Source organism: Psammomys obesus, unplaced genomic scaffold (genome assembly GCF_907164565.1).
Source record: "Psammomys obesus unplaced genomic scaffold, mPsaObe1.curated_primary_1811, whole genome shotgun sequence".
In the NCBI taxonomy this organism is placed as follows: domain Eukaryota; kingdom Metazoa; phylum Chordata; class Mammalia; order Rodentia; family Muridae; genus Psammomys; species Psammomys obesus.
The window spans coordinates 7,664,686-7,679,352 of NW_026588752.1; the positions used below are offsets into that span (position 1 = coordinate 7,664,686).

At 54.1% G+C, this 14,667-nt stretch overlaps 1 protein-coding gene across 2 annotated transcripts in view; it reads right to left on the reverse strand.

Annotated features, from left to right (window-relative positions):
* The window catches only part of Wdr90 (WD repeat domain 90), an 18,056-nt gene extending 4,409 nt beyond the window's left edge, over positions 1–13,647 (reverse strand). The window contains exons 1-31 of one of the 2 annotated variants that reach the window (XM_055604683.1): positions 12,420–13,647; positions 12,141–12,317; positions 11,948–12,056; positions 11,609–11,779; positions 11,287–11,401; positions 11,126–11,193; positions 10,660–10,763; positions 10,372–10,590; positions 9,957–10,025; positions 8,443–8,553; positions 8,219–8,364; positions 8,083–8,140; positions 6,527–6,645; positions 6,283–6,444; positions 6,082–6,212; positions 5,899–6,015; positions 5,300–5,535; positions 5,002–5,141; positions 4,702–4,832; positions 3,768–3,898; positions 3,334–3,495; positions 3,089–3,217; positions 2,755–2,870; positions 2,640–2,680; positions 2,318–2,443; positions 1,819–2,010; positions 1,489–1,586; positions 1,032–1,134; positions 737–858; positions 403–562; positions 120–310 (exon numbers count right to left, since the gene is read on the reverse strand). In XM_055604683.1, the coding sequence (XP_055460658.1) occupies positions 120–310; positions 403–562; positions 737–858; positions 1,032–1,134; positions 1,489–1,586; positions 1,819–2,010; positions 2,318–2,443; positions 2,640–2,680; positions 2,755–2,870; positions 3,089–3,217; positions 3,334–3,495; positions 3,768–3,898; positions 4,702–4,832; positions 5,002–5,141; positions 5,300–5,535; positions 5,899–6,015; positions 6,082–6,212; positions 6,283–6,444; positions 6,527–6,645; positions 8,083–8,140; positions 8,219–8,364; positions 8,443–8,553; positions 9,957–10,025; positions 10,372–10,590; positions 10,660–10,763; positions 11,126–11,193; positions 11,287–11,401; positions 11,609–11,779; positions 11,948–12,056; positions 12,141–12,317; positions 12,420–12,695 (4,230 nt within the window). In that variant the 5' untranslated portion in view covers positions 12,696–13,647. Of the gene's footprint in view, positions 1–119; positions 311–402; positions 563–736; positions 859–1,031; positions 1,135–1,488; positions 1,587–1,818; positions 2,011–2,317; positions 2,444–2,639; positions 2,681–2,754; positions 2,871–3,088; positions 3,218–3,333; positions 3,496–3,767; positions 3,899–4,701; positions 4,833–5,001; positions 5,142–5,299; positions 5,536–5,898; positions 6,016–6,081; positions 6,213–6,282; positions 6,445–6,526; positions 6,646–8,082; positions 8,141–8,218; positions 8,365–8,442; positions 8,554–9,956; positions 10,026–10,371; positions 10,591–10,659; positions 10,764–11,125; positions 11,194–11,286; positions 11,402–11,608; positions 11,780–11,893; positions 12,057–12,140; positions 12,318–12,419 lie in introns of both variants that reach the window. The other variant, XM_055604682.1, reaches the window with a different exon arrangement.
* Positions 13,648–14,667: the final 1,020 nt, after the last annotated feature.

Below are 14,667 nucleotides of genomic sequence, written 5' to 3' on the forward strand. Positions count from 1 at the left end.
CACACACACACACACACACACACACACACACACACACACACACACACGCAGGTGAGACACCAATGCAAAGGAATTAAAATAAAATGAGAAAAGAAACACCTCAGCCAGCAGCCTGGTACCTGGAAGCTGGTGTCTGTCCCATGATGCTGCAGGAGCCAGAAGGTGATGGCACTTGTGCCCACACAGATGAGCTCATTGGCATCCCAGGGATTAAAGGCCACACCATGCACAGGCTCTGGGAAGCGAGTGGATGACAGCAGTTCATAGGTGGTCATGCTCCACAGGGCGAGGGTGCGGTCAGCATAGTCCCCTGGAGACACATTAACACGGATGTCAGGCACAGTCCAGCCACTAGGGCTCCTCAGAGGTCTGCCCTCCCTCTGCCCACCCAAGCCTACCTACCTAGTGTTACAAGGAACTCATCGTCTGGGGAAAAGGCCAGTGCTTGTACAGCTGTGTCATGATGGGAAAGGAGGTGCCGACAGAGGCCCTTGGGAACATCCCAAATTCGGATCTGACAGTGGGCAGCTGTGTTGCCACAGCAGGAGGCAGAGGCCAGGACCTGCAGGCAGGAGGTGAGTAATCAGTGGAGGCAGTTCTGTATGCCTGCCCTTGCTGAATGGAGGGTAGGCTGAGCTGTGTCCTTCATGCTGAGCAGCCTACCTGTGTGGTTTGGGGGTGTGCCATGCACAGCTCTAATTTACACTGTGCCCCTGGACATGGGCTAGGTATGTACCTGGCCATCCTCGCTGAGTGCCAGAGTAGAGATCTCCTGGGGATGGCCGCACCAGTGCCGCTGGGTGCCAGAATGCAGGTCCTCCACCACCACCAGGCGGCCACATGTGTAGGCAAAGAAGCCTGTTAGCAAGAAAGATGACAATATCCCCATCACTGCTGACAGGCCTCATGAGGCTTCAGCATGACAAGGGCATATGCCAGTGCCCTACACTCTAGAAGCTTCAAGGATATCCAGTGTCTGTTTGCTGTGGAGGACCCGCCCGAGAGGATGAGACTGAGCACAGTAGCCCTACCTGTGTTGGGCCTCCAAACCATGTTGGCCCGCCCGTTCCCATTGTAGCCTACAACGGCCTTCAGTCGCAGCTGCTCCCTGCCAACGGGAGGGAAGGAGACACTCTACGAGGAAGCAGAGCCAGGAAGCTGGTAACCAGCGTAGCTGGCCCCCAAAGCACACAGGCAGGCTGCTTGGAGATACATAGAGATGGTTAGGTAAGGAACCCGGGGTGTAAATGGGGAGCTAGGTGGGACCTGTGGGAGCCATAGGAACGAGGAGCTTGATGCTCCTGGAGTATAACGGGGTCAAGGAAGGGGAGCACTGGTGAGATGGAGGCAGGATGAGTACAACACCGGAAAGCTGAGAGTCTGCTACAGGATAGAGGATGTGTGTGAAAATGGAGTGAAAGCTACCCTGGGGCCCTGTTCACCAGAGAAGACTATTCTCAAAACCCCCTAGCTTGGTGTGCTGCCAACCTTGACCCGCGTGGAGGCCTTATAGCGAGCTGTGAAGTGCTTGTAGGAGTCTGGGCGGGTTGGGAGGCCAGCCTTTGCTCTCTGAAGGCTCCATTCACCTGACAGGAGAAAGAGGCCACAGGACACTGAACTCCTACTACCAGAGTTCCCTCCCTAGACACACAGACTCCCAACCCTGCTAAGCTGAGATCTGGTTCCCACCCATCACAGGTATATCAGGATCCCCAGAATACTGGAGGTGACCTCAACTCATCTTTCAGGAAAGATTACTACAAGCTGCCAAAATGGCCTGACAGAGGCCTCTGTCCCTGCCTGTGGCCACCTGCTTACTTGTTTGACTGTGGTGACAAGGAAGCACAGCAAGTGTCTGTGAGCCCTTTGCAGCCTCCCGAGGGCCATCTCCAGCTCCACTGGCCTCCTTCTCCACCAGCACAGGTGGGGTTGGGGCCTGGCCTTGGAGGAACACCTCAGAAACATGGTTCTCCTCACAGGGTCCTTCCTCATCCGATGTGGAAAAAGTGCCTAGGGTTAGGACCAACAAGATGAGGTCCTAAGGCAGACTTGATACATGCCTTTAATCCCAGTTCTTGGAAGGCACAGACAAGTAGATGTCTGTGAGTTTGAGGCCCTCCAGGTCTACATAGCAAGTCTTAGGACAGCCAGAGCTACACAGTGAGAGCCTGTCTTGAAAGAAAAAAAAAAAAAAAAAAAAAAGAAGAAGAAAAGGGAAAACAGCTACCTGGCCTAATACCACTCAGGATCAGCACCAAGGCACACTCTGTGACCCTGTATACCCAGGCCTGCCCAGGACCCCAACCCTTATCAGCACCTCCTTCCAGGGGCCTGTCATGGATACTCAGTGGGGGTGGTGATGCCTGAGATGGTAAGGGCACTTGCTGCCGAGGGAGTCCGCTGGCCCCAGATGCCAGGTCCTCCAGCTGTCCTACAGTAGAGCCTGGAGATAAAAAGACCATGTCAGGGTTGGGCATGTCAGACCTGCTAGGGAGGCAGACTCTATGGTGACAACAGACACATCAGGCATAGGAGAGGAGATGGTGCCGCTTGCCCAACATGGCCACCAACCCAGTGTCGGCTCCACACCAACTAACATTGCCATACCCTCCTCTTCCACCTAAGCCTGGGTCACTCACCCGCCTCATGGACTGGGGGGGTCCCAGGATCACTTTGGTCTCTGAGAACAAGAAAAGGTGTCAAGAGCCGGCCAGCAAAAGGTCCATGCAGACACGGCAAAGGGTAGACACTTGCCTCTCAGGGGTGGCCAGGACATCCCAGAGGAAGATGGCATCCCCCACGCTGAGGACCTGCTGCTGATCAGGGGTGAAGGCTACAACATGCACAGGCTCTGAGTGGCCAATGTATACCTAGGGGCAGCAAGCACCACATGTAGGGACCCAGAGCGTGTCCTGGATTCTGTGCTCCCAGTAGCTAGGTATCCCATGTAGCACTTGGCCTCAGCAGGCAGAGGGTTCTACACATCACCGTCTATCTTTCCAATCCCTGCCTTCCCTCCCTTGGTCTTCCAGAAGTCTCCTCAGCCATCTTCGGGGAGCCATAGACTCTGGCTGCCCACAGCACGTACCTGGCAGCTAGGACTCGCCTGCGTTGGATAATCCCACACTGTAATGGTCCGGCCAGTGGCTCCCAGCAGCAAACGAGCATCCTCACTAATAGCCAGGGAGGCGCAGGCTCTGGAGCGGACGCTAGATAACTGGAATGAAGCGTGCCCAAAGAGGCCCCTCTGTGGTGGAGCCATCGGCACTGGGGGGCAAGGCTGCAGGAGCAAAGAGGGATCAGCAGCCCACTGCCTGCAGACCCGTGACTCACCTCTTGGATAGTGTGTCCTGACACAGCATCCAGTACCACAACCTTATTAGAGGATGTGGACACCAGCAGATGGCCTGAGTTCCCGGGGCTGAAGCAGACGGCCACAGCCCAGTCCGGGTGGTTGCTGGCCAGGTGGAGAGTGCTGACATCAACATGTAGCAGCTGGGGGACAAGCGACCACTAACTTCCAACTCCAGGTTTAGTGGACACCACCCAGAGCTAGGGAGGGAACTGGCTTCAGGAGCGCCCACCTGGATACCCAGATATGACCCCCACAAAGGAAGCTGAGCCTCTGGTGCGCATGGTGAACCCGGGACCCTTAGCATCAAGGATAGGCCCAGGACTGCCCCTGAGCAGCTGCAGCCTCTTACCTAGTCCTGGACACTTTATACCTAGCCAAGCAGAACCCCTGACTGAGGAGGTCCCACACTCACCTCATTCAAGGAGTCTGACTCCACGACTGTCACCTTGCACTTGGACGGACCCACAAAGGCCAGCCGGCAACTGTCTCTGCTGACTGCCAGAGTATTGGGGTTGGGGTGGCCATCCTGACATACCATGTTGGCTATGGCAGCACAGGGCAGGGGGGTCAGCGGGTGTGACAGGAGACACTTAATCCCATCTCCCCTGCAGCATACACTGGCCCTCTACAGCTTCCACAGGGCTTGTACTTGAGCTCACCAGTTCTCACAGGCTGTGATCACCACGTGACCACTTGGCAGACAGAGGTCAAGGAGGACCACCAGAGGCATAGATGCCCTTTGAGTGGGTTTCTCCCAGTCGCTTTCCTGGTGCCCAGGCTGCCCACCTTCTGAAGCAGGATAGGCACAGACCCTTAGTGACCCTTGGTTTGTGAGGAAGGTTCAGAGACCCCTCCTTGGTGAAAGGTCTCAGGGAACAACACAGGCCCTGAGTGTGGAGGTGATGGCCTGGCCCTGGTTAGATTTAACCAGACATAAGCCTGGGACATCTGGGAAGAGGGAAGGAACTTCAATTGCGAAAATACCTCTATCAGACTGGCCTGTAAGCAAACCTGTTGGAGCATTTTCTTGGCTAATGAGTGACGTGGGAGAGCCCAGCCCATTTTGGCAGTACCATTTCTGGGCAGTGGTCCTGAGCTGTATAAGAAAGCAGGGCTGAGCAAGCCATGGGGATCAAGTCAGTAAGCAGTTATTCTTCTATGGCCTTTGCTGCAGCTCCTACCTTCAAGTTCCTGTCCTGACTTCCCCAGAAGATGAAATAAACCCTCTGCCTGTTCTCCCCCACTCCCAGTTGCCTTTGCTCATGGTCTTTATCACAGAATAGAGAGCCAACTGAGACAGACCTCCCCAGTGCCTTGGAACCGGTGTGAGTGGCTAGGAGCCTGACCTGCCACACGGAGGACGCAGCATCGGGCGACAGCACAGTTGTACTGGACTAGGGAGCCCTGAGAGCAGGAGCTGAACAGGAATCTGCCGTCAGGGGTGATGACCAGGCTGGTGATGGCCCCTCGGTGACGCCTGCATCACACATGGGACACTCACTGGCCTTGGCCCTGGGAGCCAAGATGGGGTTTGTGGTGGGACTGGCTTTCCTGCTAAGGGTCCTCCCCACTCGGGATCCCACAGGGCTCTCCAGCTCCTGCATTCACTGCTGGTGTCTGTGTGGCCTGGTCCCCTGGGCACTCACGTGTGTTCGACCAGGACTCCAGAGTTCTCCAGGCTGAAGGAGCGTACAGCCCCACTGCTGAAGCCACAGAAGAAGCTTGGCAATGTGGGGTGGAAAGCAACAGCAGAGGGGGTTTCATCAGAGGATGAGAAGTCATACAGCTGGAGGGAAGAGGCCACCATGAAGGGTGAGTAGGATCCAAGAGAATCCAAGGGACAAGAGTAGCCCATGTGATTTTAACACGAAGTTCCAGAGACTGGGCTGGAAGGACCAAATTCCCTGTGGGTCCCCCTGCCCACAGCCTTTTGCCACTCCCTACCTGCTGTAGGGTAGCCAGGTCCCAGATGCGGACAGTGTGGTCAAGGGACACAGTGGCCATCTGTCCCCGGTTCTGCTCTGTAGAAAGCGCCAGCACTGGGGCCATGTGGGAGCGTGCCAATACAGTATACTCCCGGGAGGGCATGTCCAGGAAGCCCAGGTGGCCTGAGGTGGTGGTGGACAGTACACGAAGACCGTCGGGGCTGAAGGAGACTGAACTGACAGGGCCATCGTGTTCTGTGGGAAGGGTCAACAGCGTCTGGGGTCTAGAAAGCTTCAGAGCTGACTACAGGAAAGTTTATACCACACTATGCGGGCTCTGGGATCCCCAAGACACAGACAACCTGTTTCATTGCTGCCAAGGCCTCCAGGGTTTTGAGAGTATCATGCCCACCAGCCACTGCCTTCAAATCCCCTGTGAAACCAGCCTGCAGGTGTCACTGGTATTGATAGGCAGCCAGGCTCAGGGTAGGCCCTCATCCCACAACTCACTGTCCAGCCCAAGAATAGTGCCACCAAAACCAGAGCCAGAGAACCCCCAACCTCCTTGGCAGGGCCGGTTCTCCCCAAGCTATGGTAGACAGACGTCTGCCATCTTACCGGCCTCTAGAAGCACTGAGGAAAAGTCCAGGGGCCAGAGGCGCAGGTAGCCATCCTCAGAGCCCACAGCACATGTGGTAGTAGAGACACCGAGGCTGCTGATAGCGATGCCGGACCCTGAAAGGGGCAGGCATCAGTACCTCAATATGATGGCACTTCTGCCAGGGATGGGTGCAGACCTACCCATGCTGAAGCTCTGTTTCTCGGTGAGAGGAACACCAGAGGGCCGAGTGGGCAGCAAGCGGCGGACGTGCTGCACCGTCATGCGCCGGTGGTCGATCTCCAGGATGTGACCACTATGGCTACACACGAAGCTGTCGAAGGGAGGCAACAGGTGAGGCAAGGTAAAGGGTGGGCTGGGTAAGCACAAAGGCAGGGACTCACAGCATGCCGGCCAAGGGTCTCCAGTGGCCATCCAGGGTCTGTGCAAAGGCGAGGTCAGTGAGCTCCAGCGGACAGTACTCCCCTAGGTCCACAGCACAGGAGCGCAGGACGCCGCCCCGCAGCCGCCACAGCCGCACACTGCCCCGACCGCATGATGCCATCCTGCAGGTATGGCGGAGTAAGCAATGTGGAGGAGAGGGGCTCAAGGCCCAAACCCTGTCCCAGGAGCATAGAGCCACATCACCTGGTTTCATCAAAAAGGGCAATCCGGAAGGCCTGAATGTCGAAGTCAGTGTGCACCTTTGCAAGAACCACCACCTCACCACCAAGGCCCACCTTGTCTGTGCTCCAGGCCACCACCACCTGGAACAAACCCAGAATGAACCCCAGGTGCACAATCAAGCCCAGTGAGGTCTCTTCCCGGCCCTGCCCTGACTTGTAAGGACTAGCTGGGACCCCAGGCCCTGAGCATCAAGTCTGCAGAGTATAGCAGTCTATAGACAGAAAAAACCTGACTGAGGCTGGGGCGTATCTCGACAGGGCACTTGCCTAACATGTGGGGCCTTAGACTGGATCCCCAGCATTCAGGGGAAAATAGCCAGAGGCAGCCCACATTGAAACACTGGGTCTCTTAAGAACAGCTAAATGTCCACTACTCTGACAACACTGAATATTTAAGTACAGATTTAGAGTCTGCAGCCTCGGCTTGCCATGTAGACCAGACTGCCTAGAGAACTGTGCACCTGCCCTTGCCCCAGTCCTCTCCCATTGCTAGGGCTAAAGGAAGGTGCCATCACCAGACAGTGGTTGCACACACCTTTAAACCCAGCACTTCGGAGGCAGATCCCTGTGAATTCAAGGCCTGTCAAGTCCACAGCTCAGAACAGCCAGGCTACACAGCCATACCTCTTGTGGGTAGAGGTATGGGTAGGGGACACAAAAGAATGTGACACCAATACCCAGCCCACCTCGATTCTCTTTTTAAAAATTTTTTTTGTATTATTTATTACTATTTATACAGTATTCTCCCTGCAGGTATGTCTGCACACCAGAAGAGATACCAGATCTCATTCTAGATGGTTATGAGCCACCATGTGGTTGCTGGGAATTGAACTCAGGACCTTTGGGAGAACAGCCAGTGCTCTTAACCTCTGAGCCATCTCTCCAGCCCCATTTTGTTTGTTTGTTTGTTTGGTTTGGTTTTTAAATAAATATTAGTGTTTGCCTAAATGTATGTCTATGTGCTGTATATGCAGTGTTCAGAGGCCAGAAGAAGGCACCAGATCTCCTGGGACTGGAGTTGTAAGCCTCCATGTAGATGTCTGGTATTGGACTGGGGGATGGGGGCTAGGGAGTGGAGTGGGGGTGCCTCTGGAAAAACAGCCAGTGCTCTTACCCAGTGAGTCATCTCTCTAGCCCCATCTTAAATAGAGACATACCTACTACCTTAATAAGCAGAAATAAACAAAGACAAGAGTTTTAGAAAACAAAGGCCAAGCTGAGTGATGGTGGTGCACACATTTAATCCCAGCACTTAGGAGGCAGAGCTCTATGAGTTCCAGGCCAGCCTGGTCTACAGAGAGAATTCCAGAACAGCCAAGGCTACACTGCAAACCCTGTTTCAAAAGACGTTGGTCTTTTGAACAACACTGACAACACTGACAGTTGAATACAAAACAAACAATCCAATATCAAACAACCAAAACAAAACAAAAAAAAACACAGAAAAAAAGGCTGGCTGGAGCTCACTACCCAAGTGCCAGGGCCCCGCCTCCTGCATCAGGTTTGTTGACACATTACCGTCCTCCCATGTCGGTCCTTGCCCACACCGCAGAGGAACGCCCCACTCCTGGAGAAGCTGTAGATGCGGAAGACAAGGTCAGCAGTTTCTTGGCACCTCCCACTCCACTGCTGCCCTGCCCCAAGACTACCGCACCTGAGGGAGCAGATGGTATGCAGCGGGCTTCTGAAGATGGACAGGCATCCCCCAGTCTGGAAGTCCCAGAGACGCACCATGCTGGGAGGCTGCACCTGGGCTGATGCTAGCAGTACATCGTTCCCATCAAGAGCCAGTGCAGAGACCTGGACAAGTAAAATGAAGAGGAAGGGTATGTGCCCTGCAGGTTCACCACTCCCTGCCCAGGCCCAAGAGGCACATACCTTGTCTGTGTGACCAAGGAAAAATCTTTGCTGGCCGGTATCAATCTGCAGGACGATGATGACTGCATGGCAGGGGTAAACAACAGCCATACCATCTTTGGTCCACAGGGCCTAGTGCATGGGGGCCGGGACCAAAGTCACCCACAGAAATCCAATCAGGTCCCTCTTGGCTGCCCAGAAGGGGAGATTGGTGTGCGTGTGTGCCTGTGGCTACCCAGAGATGATACATCTGTTCCCCATCACTGGCGTATGTGGAGAAGACCACTAAAGCCCCCTTCAACTTTTGACTGGAAATCTGTTTGCTTGTTTTTTGTTTTTGTTTTTCTTTTCGAGACAGGGTTTCTTTGTAGCCTTGGCTGGCTTGGACTCACTCTGTAGACCAGGCTGGCCTTGATCTCACAGAGATCCACCTGCCTCTGCCTCCCAGAGTGCTGGGATTACAGGCATGTGCCACCACAACCAGCAAGACTGGCAATCTTGCTAGCAAGAGATCAAAGACTCAGAGGCAAAGACCAGAAGTGCCTGGTGAATGCCTAGGAAGGAAGGAAACACACCACTCCTTGCTAACTGAGGCTTTCCCTAGAAGTCCACTGTATATCCTGGAGCCAATATCGCAGGTCACACCCAAATCCAACAGATCTGCTCTGGATCAGAGACCCACACTCATAGAAGGTCTAAAGATATAATGGGGCTAGAGAGATGGCTCAGCAGTAAAGATGGTTTACTATTCTTGCAGAGAACTCAAGTTGTGTTCCAAGCACCCACATGGTGGCTCACAACTGCCTATAACTCCTGTTCAGAGGATCTGATGCCCCTTTCTGATCTCTGTGAGCTTCTGCACAAACATAGTAAACACACACACACAAATCAATATGGCACTGGAAATGGTTCTGCTGTCTAAAGCATTTGTTCCTTTTAGAGAGGGCCTGCGTTTGGTTCCCAGTAGCTAATAACTATCTGTATAACTCTAGTTCCAGGAGATCCAGTGCCCTCTTCTGACCTCCCCAGCATCCAGCACCCTCACAAGACACATACATACATGCAAACTAAACACTCATACACACAAAATAAGCTTTAAAAATTAAAAAAAAAAAAAAAAAAGTCAGGTGCAGTGGTGCACACCTGTAATCCCTGCACTCAGGGAGGCAGATTTCTGTGAGTTCAAGGCCAGCCTGCCTGGTCTACAAAGTGAGTCCAAGCCAGCCAAGGCTACACAAAGAAACCCTGTCTCAAAAACCAAATAAATACATAAAATTTATATAGATATAAAACTCAGAGCTCTTGGATCTTTGGGAGCCCTTTATAACATCCAGACCTTGTCAGGTGAACAGGGGACACCCATGACCTGAGAGACTCACACTTCCCCACAGGATGGGCAGACGTGGGCAGGGCAGTGCTACTTGAGTACCATAGGAAAAAAAACTGTCCGAGGTAGGACTAGAAATCTTTCCTTTCCAAAAACTCACTCATGCCACCCAATGAAAACTGGCCTGGAAACTGCCTCGAAACCTCACCCATTGGGTGCTGTGACCCCCAAAGCCGATGACTCCCCTGAGCCTCAGGACTGGGTCTGGGAGGAACAGCTGAAACAGGAAAATGCAAAATGAGATTTGAGAAAGTCACTTCCGTCCCCTGCAAAAGCCCCTACCCATGCTGCCTCTCAGGAAAAAAAAAGCCTAGAGTACAAGGGGGAGCGCCTGTTAGCAGTAATCTTCTGGCTGAGTGGTAAAGCCTCCAGAAACCCCAGGTCCTGCCCTTTGACCGACTATCTGGGGTGACCTTTAGAGATGGCAAGAGGAACAAATCCATCGTTATTCATCAACAAGGTCTCTTGCTCAATGCAGGGAGGACGAGAATGCATCTCAGGGGGCTCAGTCTGGTCAGCCCATCATTTCGCTAATGCCCAAATGCCTTCAGACGGGCACTCACCTTACAGGAGCGAATAGCCTCAAGGGCCATGGGCACTCCAGGTGGTTTGTCAGCAAGAACATGCCTATCACTGACCACCGTGTGTGCATCAGTAACCTCATTCCAGGCTGAAGGACGCTGGCCACGGATTCTGGCGGCACCTCCACTGGAGACTTCTGGATCCTTGTAGGTCAGACTGACCTCTGGAGGGATTCTGGGTGCTGAGGGGACCTGGCACGGCTGTGGTGGAACATGTGCCATCAGCACCCTAGGGCCACCATTCCCCAGCCCTCTCCCAAGTGCACTCACCAATGGAAGACTAGGAATCTGGCCCTCAGGGGACCTACTGCTCAGCAAAGGTTTGCCAGAGACCACCGGATGAGGCAGGCGCCGTGACACATGCCCTAAGAAGACTACAACAGAGCAAAGCGCCAGAGTGGAGCAGCAAGAGGCCTGGGAGAATGCCAGCAAAGGTACAGAGAGGAGCGGGTGGCTCCCTTCGCCCAGTCTATAGATGCTACATCACAAACTCTGCCATCATTCTACCCAGACACTGGCTGCTCCTTTCCCAACAAGGAAGCTTGGGGATCGGATGCCACTTGCACAGACCTTAAATGTGATTCTAGATGCTCAGATGACCACTAGCTAAGCCCTTCTCTGTTCTTGCCTCCAGGCTGCCCCAGGCACATACCAGCTCCACTCTACTGAACCCCTCCTCAGGATCCCCTGCTACTGTTCCCACCAAGCCCTATGAACCTGTAGAGCCACAGCCCACCTGCCTCTGGAAGGGAACAGTTCTTCTCAACCGGCTCCTCAGGCACTTTTGAGTCGTCTCTTGGAAACCTCATTGGTGGCAAACATAGGCAGAAGCAAAATCAGTCTCTGGGGACTGAAGGCCAGCTGGCCCCTCACCACCTGAGGTCCAGAGCTGCTCACCGAACGTGGATGTAATGGTCATGCCAGCTTTCCCCTTTTGGCACTGGGAAGGCCATTTCTCGAGGCACAGGGTTGACAGATAACTTTGCACGACGGGCCTCAGCGACAGTGACAGCTACAATGACGAGGGTTGCTCCAGATGAAGGGAAGTTTGTCCTATCCCTTCCCATCCCAGGTAAGATGCAACACCAGGTATCTGTCAGTCCTCCAGCCCACCCCCAACGCTTTTTCTAGAATTGGGAGCCCTGGTGCATGGCTCTCATCTGCCAGCGGGAGGGTTCCAGCCTTCTGATTGGGATGGGGCATGAAGTGCGGGCCTCACCAGGGTCAAAGCACAGATCACTGGTGTAGAGATTTCTGACTAGCAGGCTGGCGCACAGCCTGATGCTCTTGAGGTGGCCATAGCGCCGGCTCAAGTAGAACATAAGGATGTCATGCAGGTCCAGCTGCAGGCAGGTCCATCGGACACTAGGAGGAACCACACCTGCCAGGTCTGCAGGACAGGTGCCAGGTCAGCCCCTACCATTTTGTTTTCCCATTTTTCACAGTCCCAGCCCCCAGCCGTCCTCAGGGCCACACATAAGCACGAGCCCAGTTGGGCCTGTACCATCCCGTCCTAGGCCTTCATTCAAGCTGTCCCCCCTGGACCAGGTGTCACCACCTCTCCTGGGTGTCTTAGTCTCGAAGACAAAGGGAAACTGAAGCCATGTTGCGGAGGACTTGAACTTCTTAAAGAGGTTGGAGAAAGACACACGGATGACCTGGCCGTCCTATGAGGCAGAGCGAGGCCATTAGATGGAGATTACCAGGAATAAGCAGCAACAGACACACAGCCCTCCTTCCAAGGTCAGTACCTCGGTGGACACATCCAGGTGGATGACAAAATGCTTGGTAGGCAGAGGCCGGAAAAGCACATACAGGTACCTCCCAGTCAGCCCCAGAGACTGGGTGCTAGTTCTGGGGAGCTGGATGTAGTTGCTAGCAGATACAGACCCACGGATGCGATACACGGAGCTCTTCAGGACCTTGTCCTAGAAAGAGAGAGGAGCTGCGAACAGGGCAAAGCTGGAGGGTGGGCACAGTGCCCACGGGGAGATTTCTCAGGAGCAGGAAGGACCTCCTCCGGCCAGTACCGTCACCACGGCCACATCTCCCTCTTTGCTGGACCGTTTCCACTCATCCACCCTGAAGTGTCTGAATACGTTGAGGAAAGGGTGCTGCCAAGCTGCAGATGGGACGGCGCCTGAGCACCGGTCTTGGGCAGCGCGCCGCGACCCTTCGCCTTCGCTCGCGGGACAGGCTTCGGCGCGAGGTGCAGTCAGTGACGCACGGCGGACCTCGGACCCGGGACTCCCGGGACTCCCGGGACGCGAGACCTGACGACAGCGCGCGCCGCTACCTCCGGCCATGGCGCTACAGCTCGCACTTCCCGCCTCAGCTGACGCCTTCCTACGCAAGACACGCAGCGCAGCGCCTAGCAACAGCCGCTTGGCAACGTCGCGTCACTTCCGTCGCCGCTGCGGCGACGCACAGAACCCCTGTGGCCGCATAGCACCCAGTCACCAAGCAGACAACCCCCAGTCCCTGCCACCCACCCACACACACACACTCCATCCCCGCCTCTTGCATGTCCCCAGGCCTCTCTTGGCCGACCCAGGCCACTTCCACCGCTGTCGCCTCCTGCACAGGCTTCGGCGGCCACGCCCAGCCCGGACCTCCGCAGACAGTGCGGCGGCCTAACCAGCAGTGCTGAGTGGGCGTGGTCGCTGACACTCTCCCAGACCTCCGATTTTGAGGGCTGAACCTTTTTTTTTCTGGGACACTTGTTCACATTCCACGGTCCACCCAGGGTGGGCCTCATCTTTGCTTTCTAACCGTGTGGAGGCATCTGTTCAGCACCCAGATACTCTGGGTCCCTCTACTTCAGGAGAACAAGAGCCCTGCTCCCAAATAAATACAGTCACCACAGGTTCACCACATACCCAAAGACCCTGGAGTGTAGGACCTGCAGTTTAGGGCTAGGATCTCATTCCAGTTAAGTCCTGGTGTAAAGAATGGACTCTGAATGGAGATGTACCTACCCCAGGCTCTTCCTTAAGGGTTAATCCTGTCTCAGACCTGGCTAGTGAACCAGCCCTAGCGGTTAGGGTTCACCTTCAGATAAAGTGCTCTTTTCTTTTCGGAATTCCTGTCTCCCAGTGTAGACCAGGCTGTTCTTTGAACCTCACAGCCTCAGCCTCTACAGTTCAGGGATTAAAAGCTGGGCTGCTAAGGCCGCTATGCTCTTCAGATGGCTGCTGCCACAAGGCTCACGTTATCTGCCTTATCTGTAAAGGCAAGGCTTTCGTTCCTCCTTCCCTCCAGGGAGGTTAGAGATTTACAGCTTGCCTGCCCTGAGGTTTTTCTTTCAAAGTCTAATAAATTCTCAAACTTCTATTTGAGTCTGTTTTGTTGTTCTTAATCTTGTTGTGCCTTGAGACAGAGCATCTGTGTGTGGTCCTGACTGTCCTGGAGGTCACTATGTGGGACCAGGCTGGCCTTGAACTCACAGAGATCCTCCTGTCTAGCCTCTTAAATTCTTATATTAATGAAACTGAGAACCCCAAGAGGGGACCTTGATTTTTCAGGTATCACGATGATTTCTGCCTTTTAATTCTTTAATTGGCAGAGACAACAAACCCATTCCTACACACCTAGCTGTCATCGCTTGGGTGGGTCTTGGGGTCTGTCTTTGGTGTCAATTGCCAAGATGAAGAGGTAGGGGAGACAGATGGGACAGCTTGGGTCTACATACTTCAAATTGAGCTGATCAAGGGCTCCCATCACGCTGGTTAACCCAGCATGATGGGGCAAGCCTTTAATCCCAGTACTCTGTCAGTTCTAGGAGAGCCACCTGTCTCAAAAGTAAATACAAAGGAGAGCTTGGCAGAGCTGTAACTCCCACTAGCCCAAGAGTAAAGAGAGGATGTGGCTACAAATGCTGCAACCCAACCTCTAATCCCAGCTACTGGAGAGACAGGAGGATCATAGGCTTCAGGCTGGTAGCAAGTGTCTTTAATCCCAGGATTTAGGAGGCAGAGGCAGGCAGGTCTCTGTGCACTCAAGGTTAGCCTAGTCTCTACACCGGCAAACATCAGGTTAGCCAAGATTACACACTGGGACCTTGTTGCAAAAGCAGAGGAGGAAGAAGTAATAGTAAACAGAAGGCCGGAGAGGTAGGTCGGTAGTAGAACATATACCTAGCATGCACGAGGCTATGAATCCAGCCAATTCCGAGGATCACAAAGGGTTCAGGGGAGGCTACGAGAGTCTGAGGCTGAGACTAGGAGTGGACACATGGACACACACACATCCCCCAGGGCTCTTCAATCATTGATACTT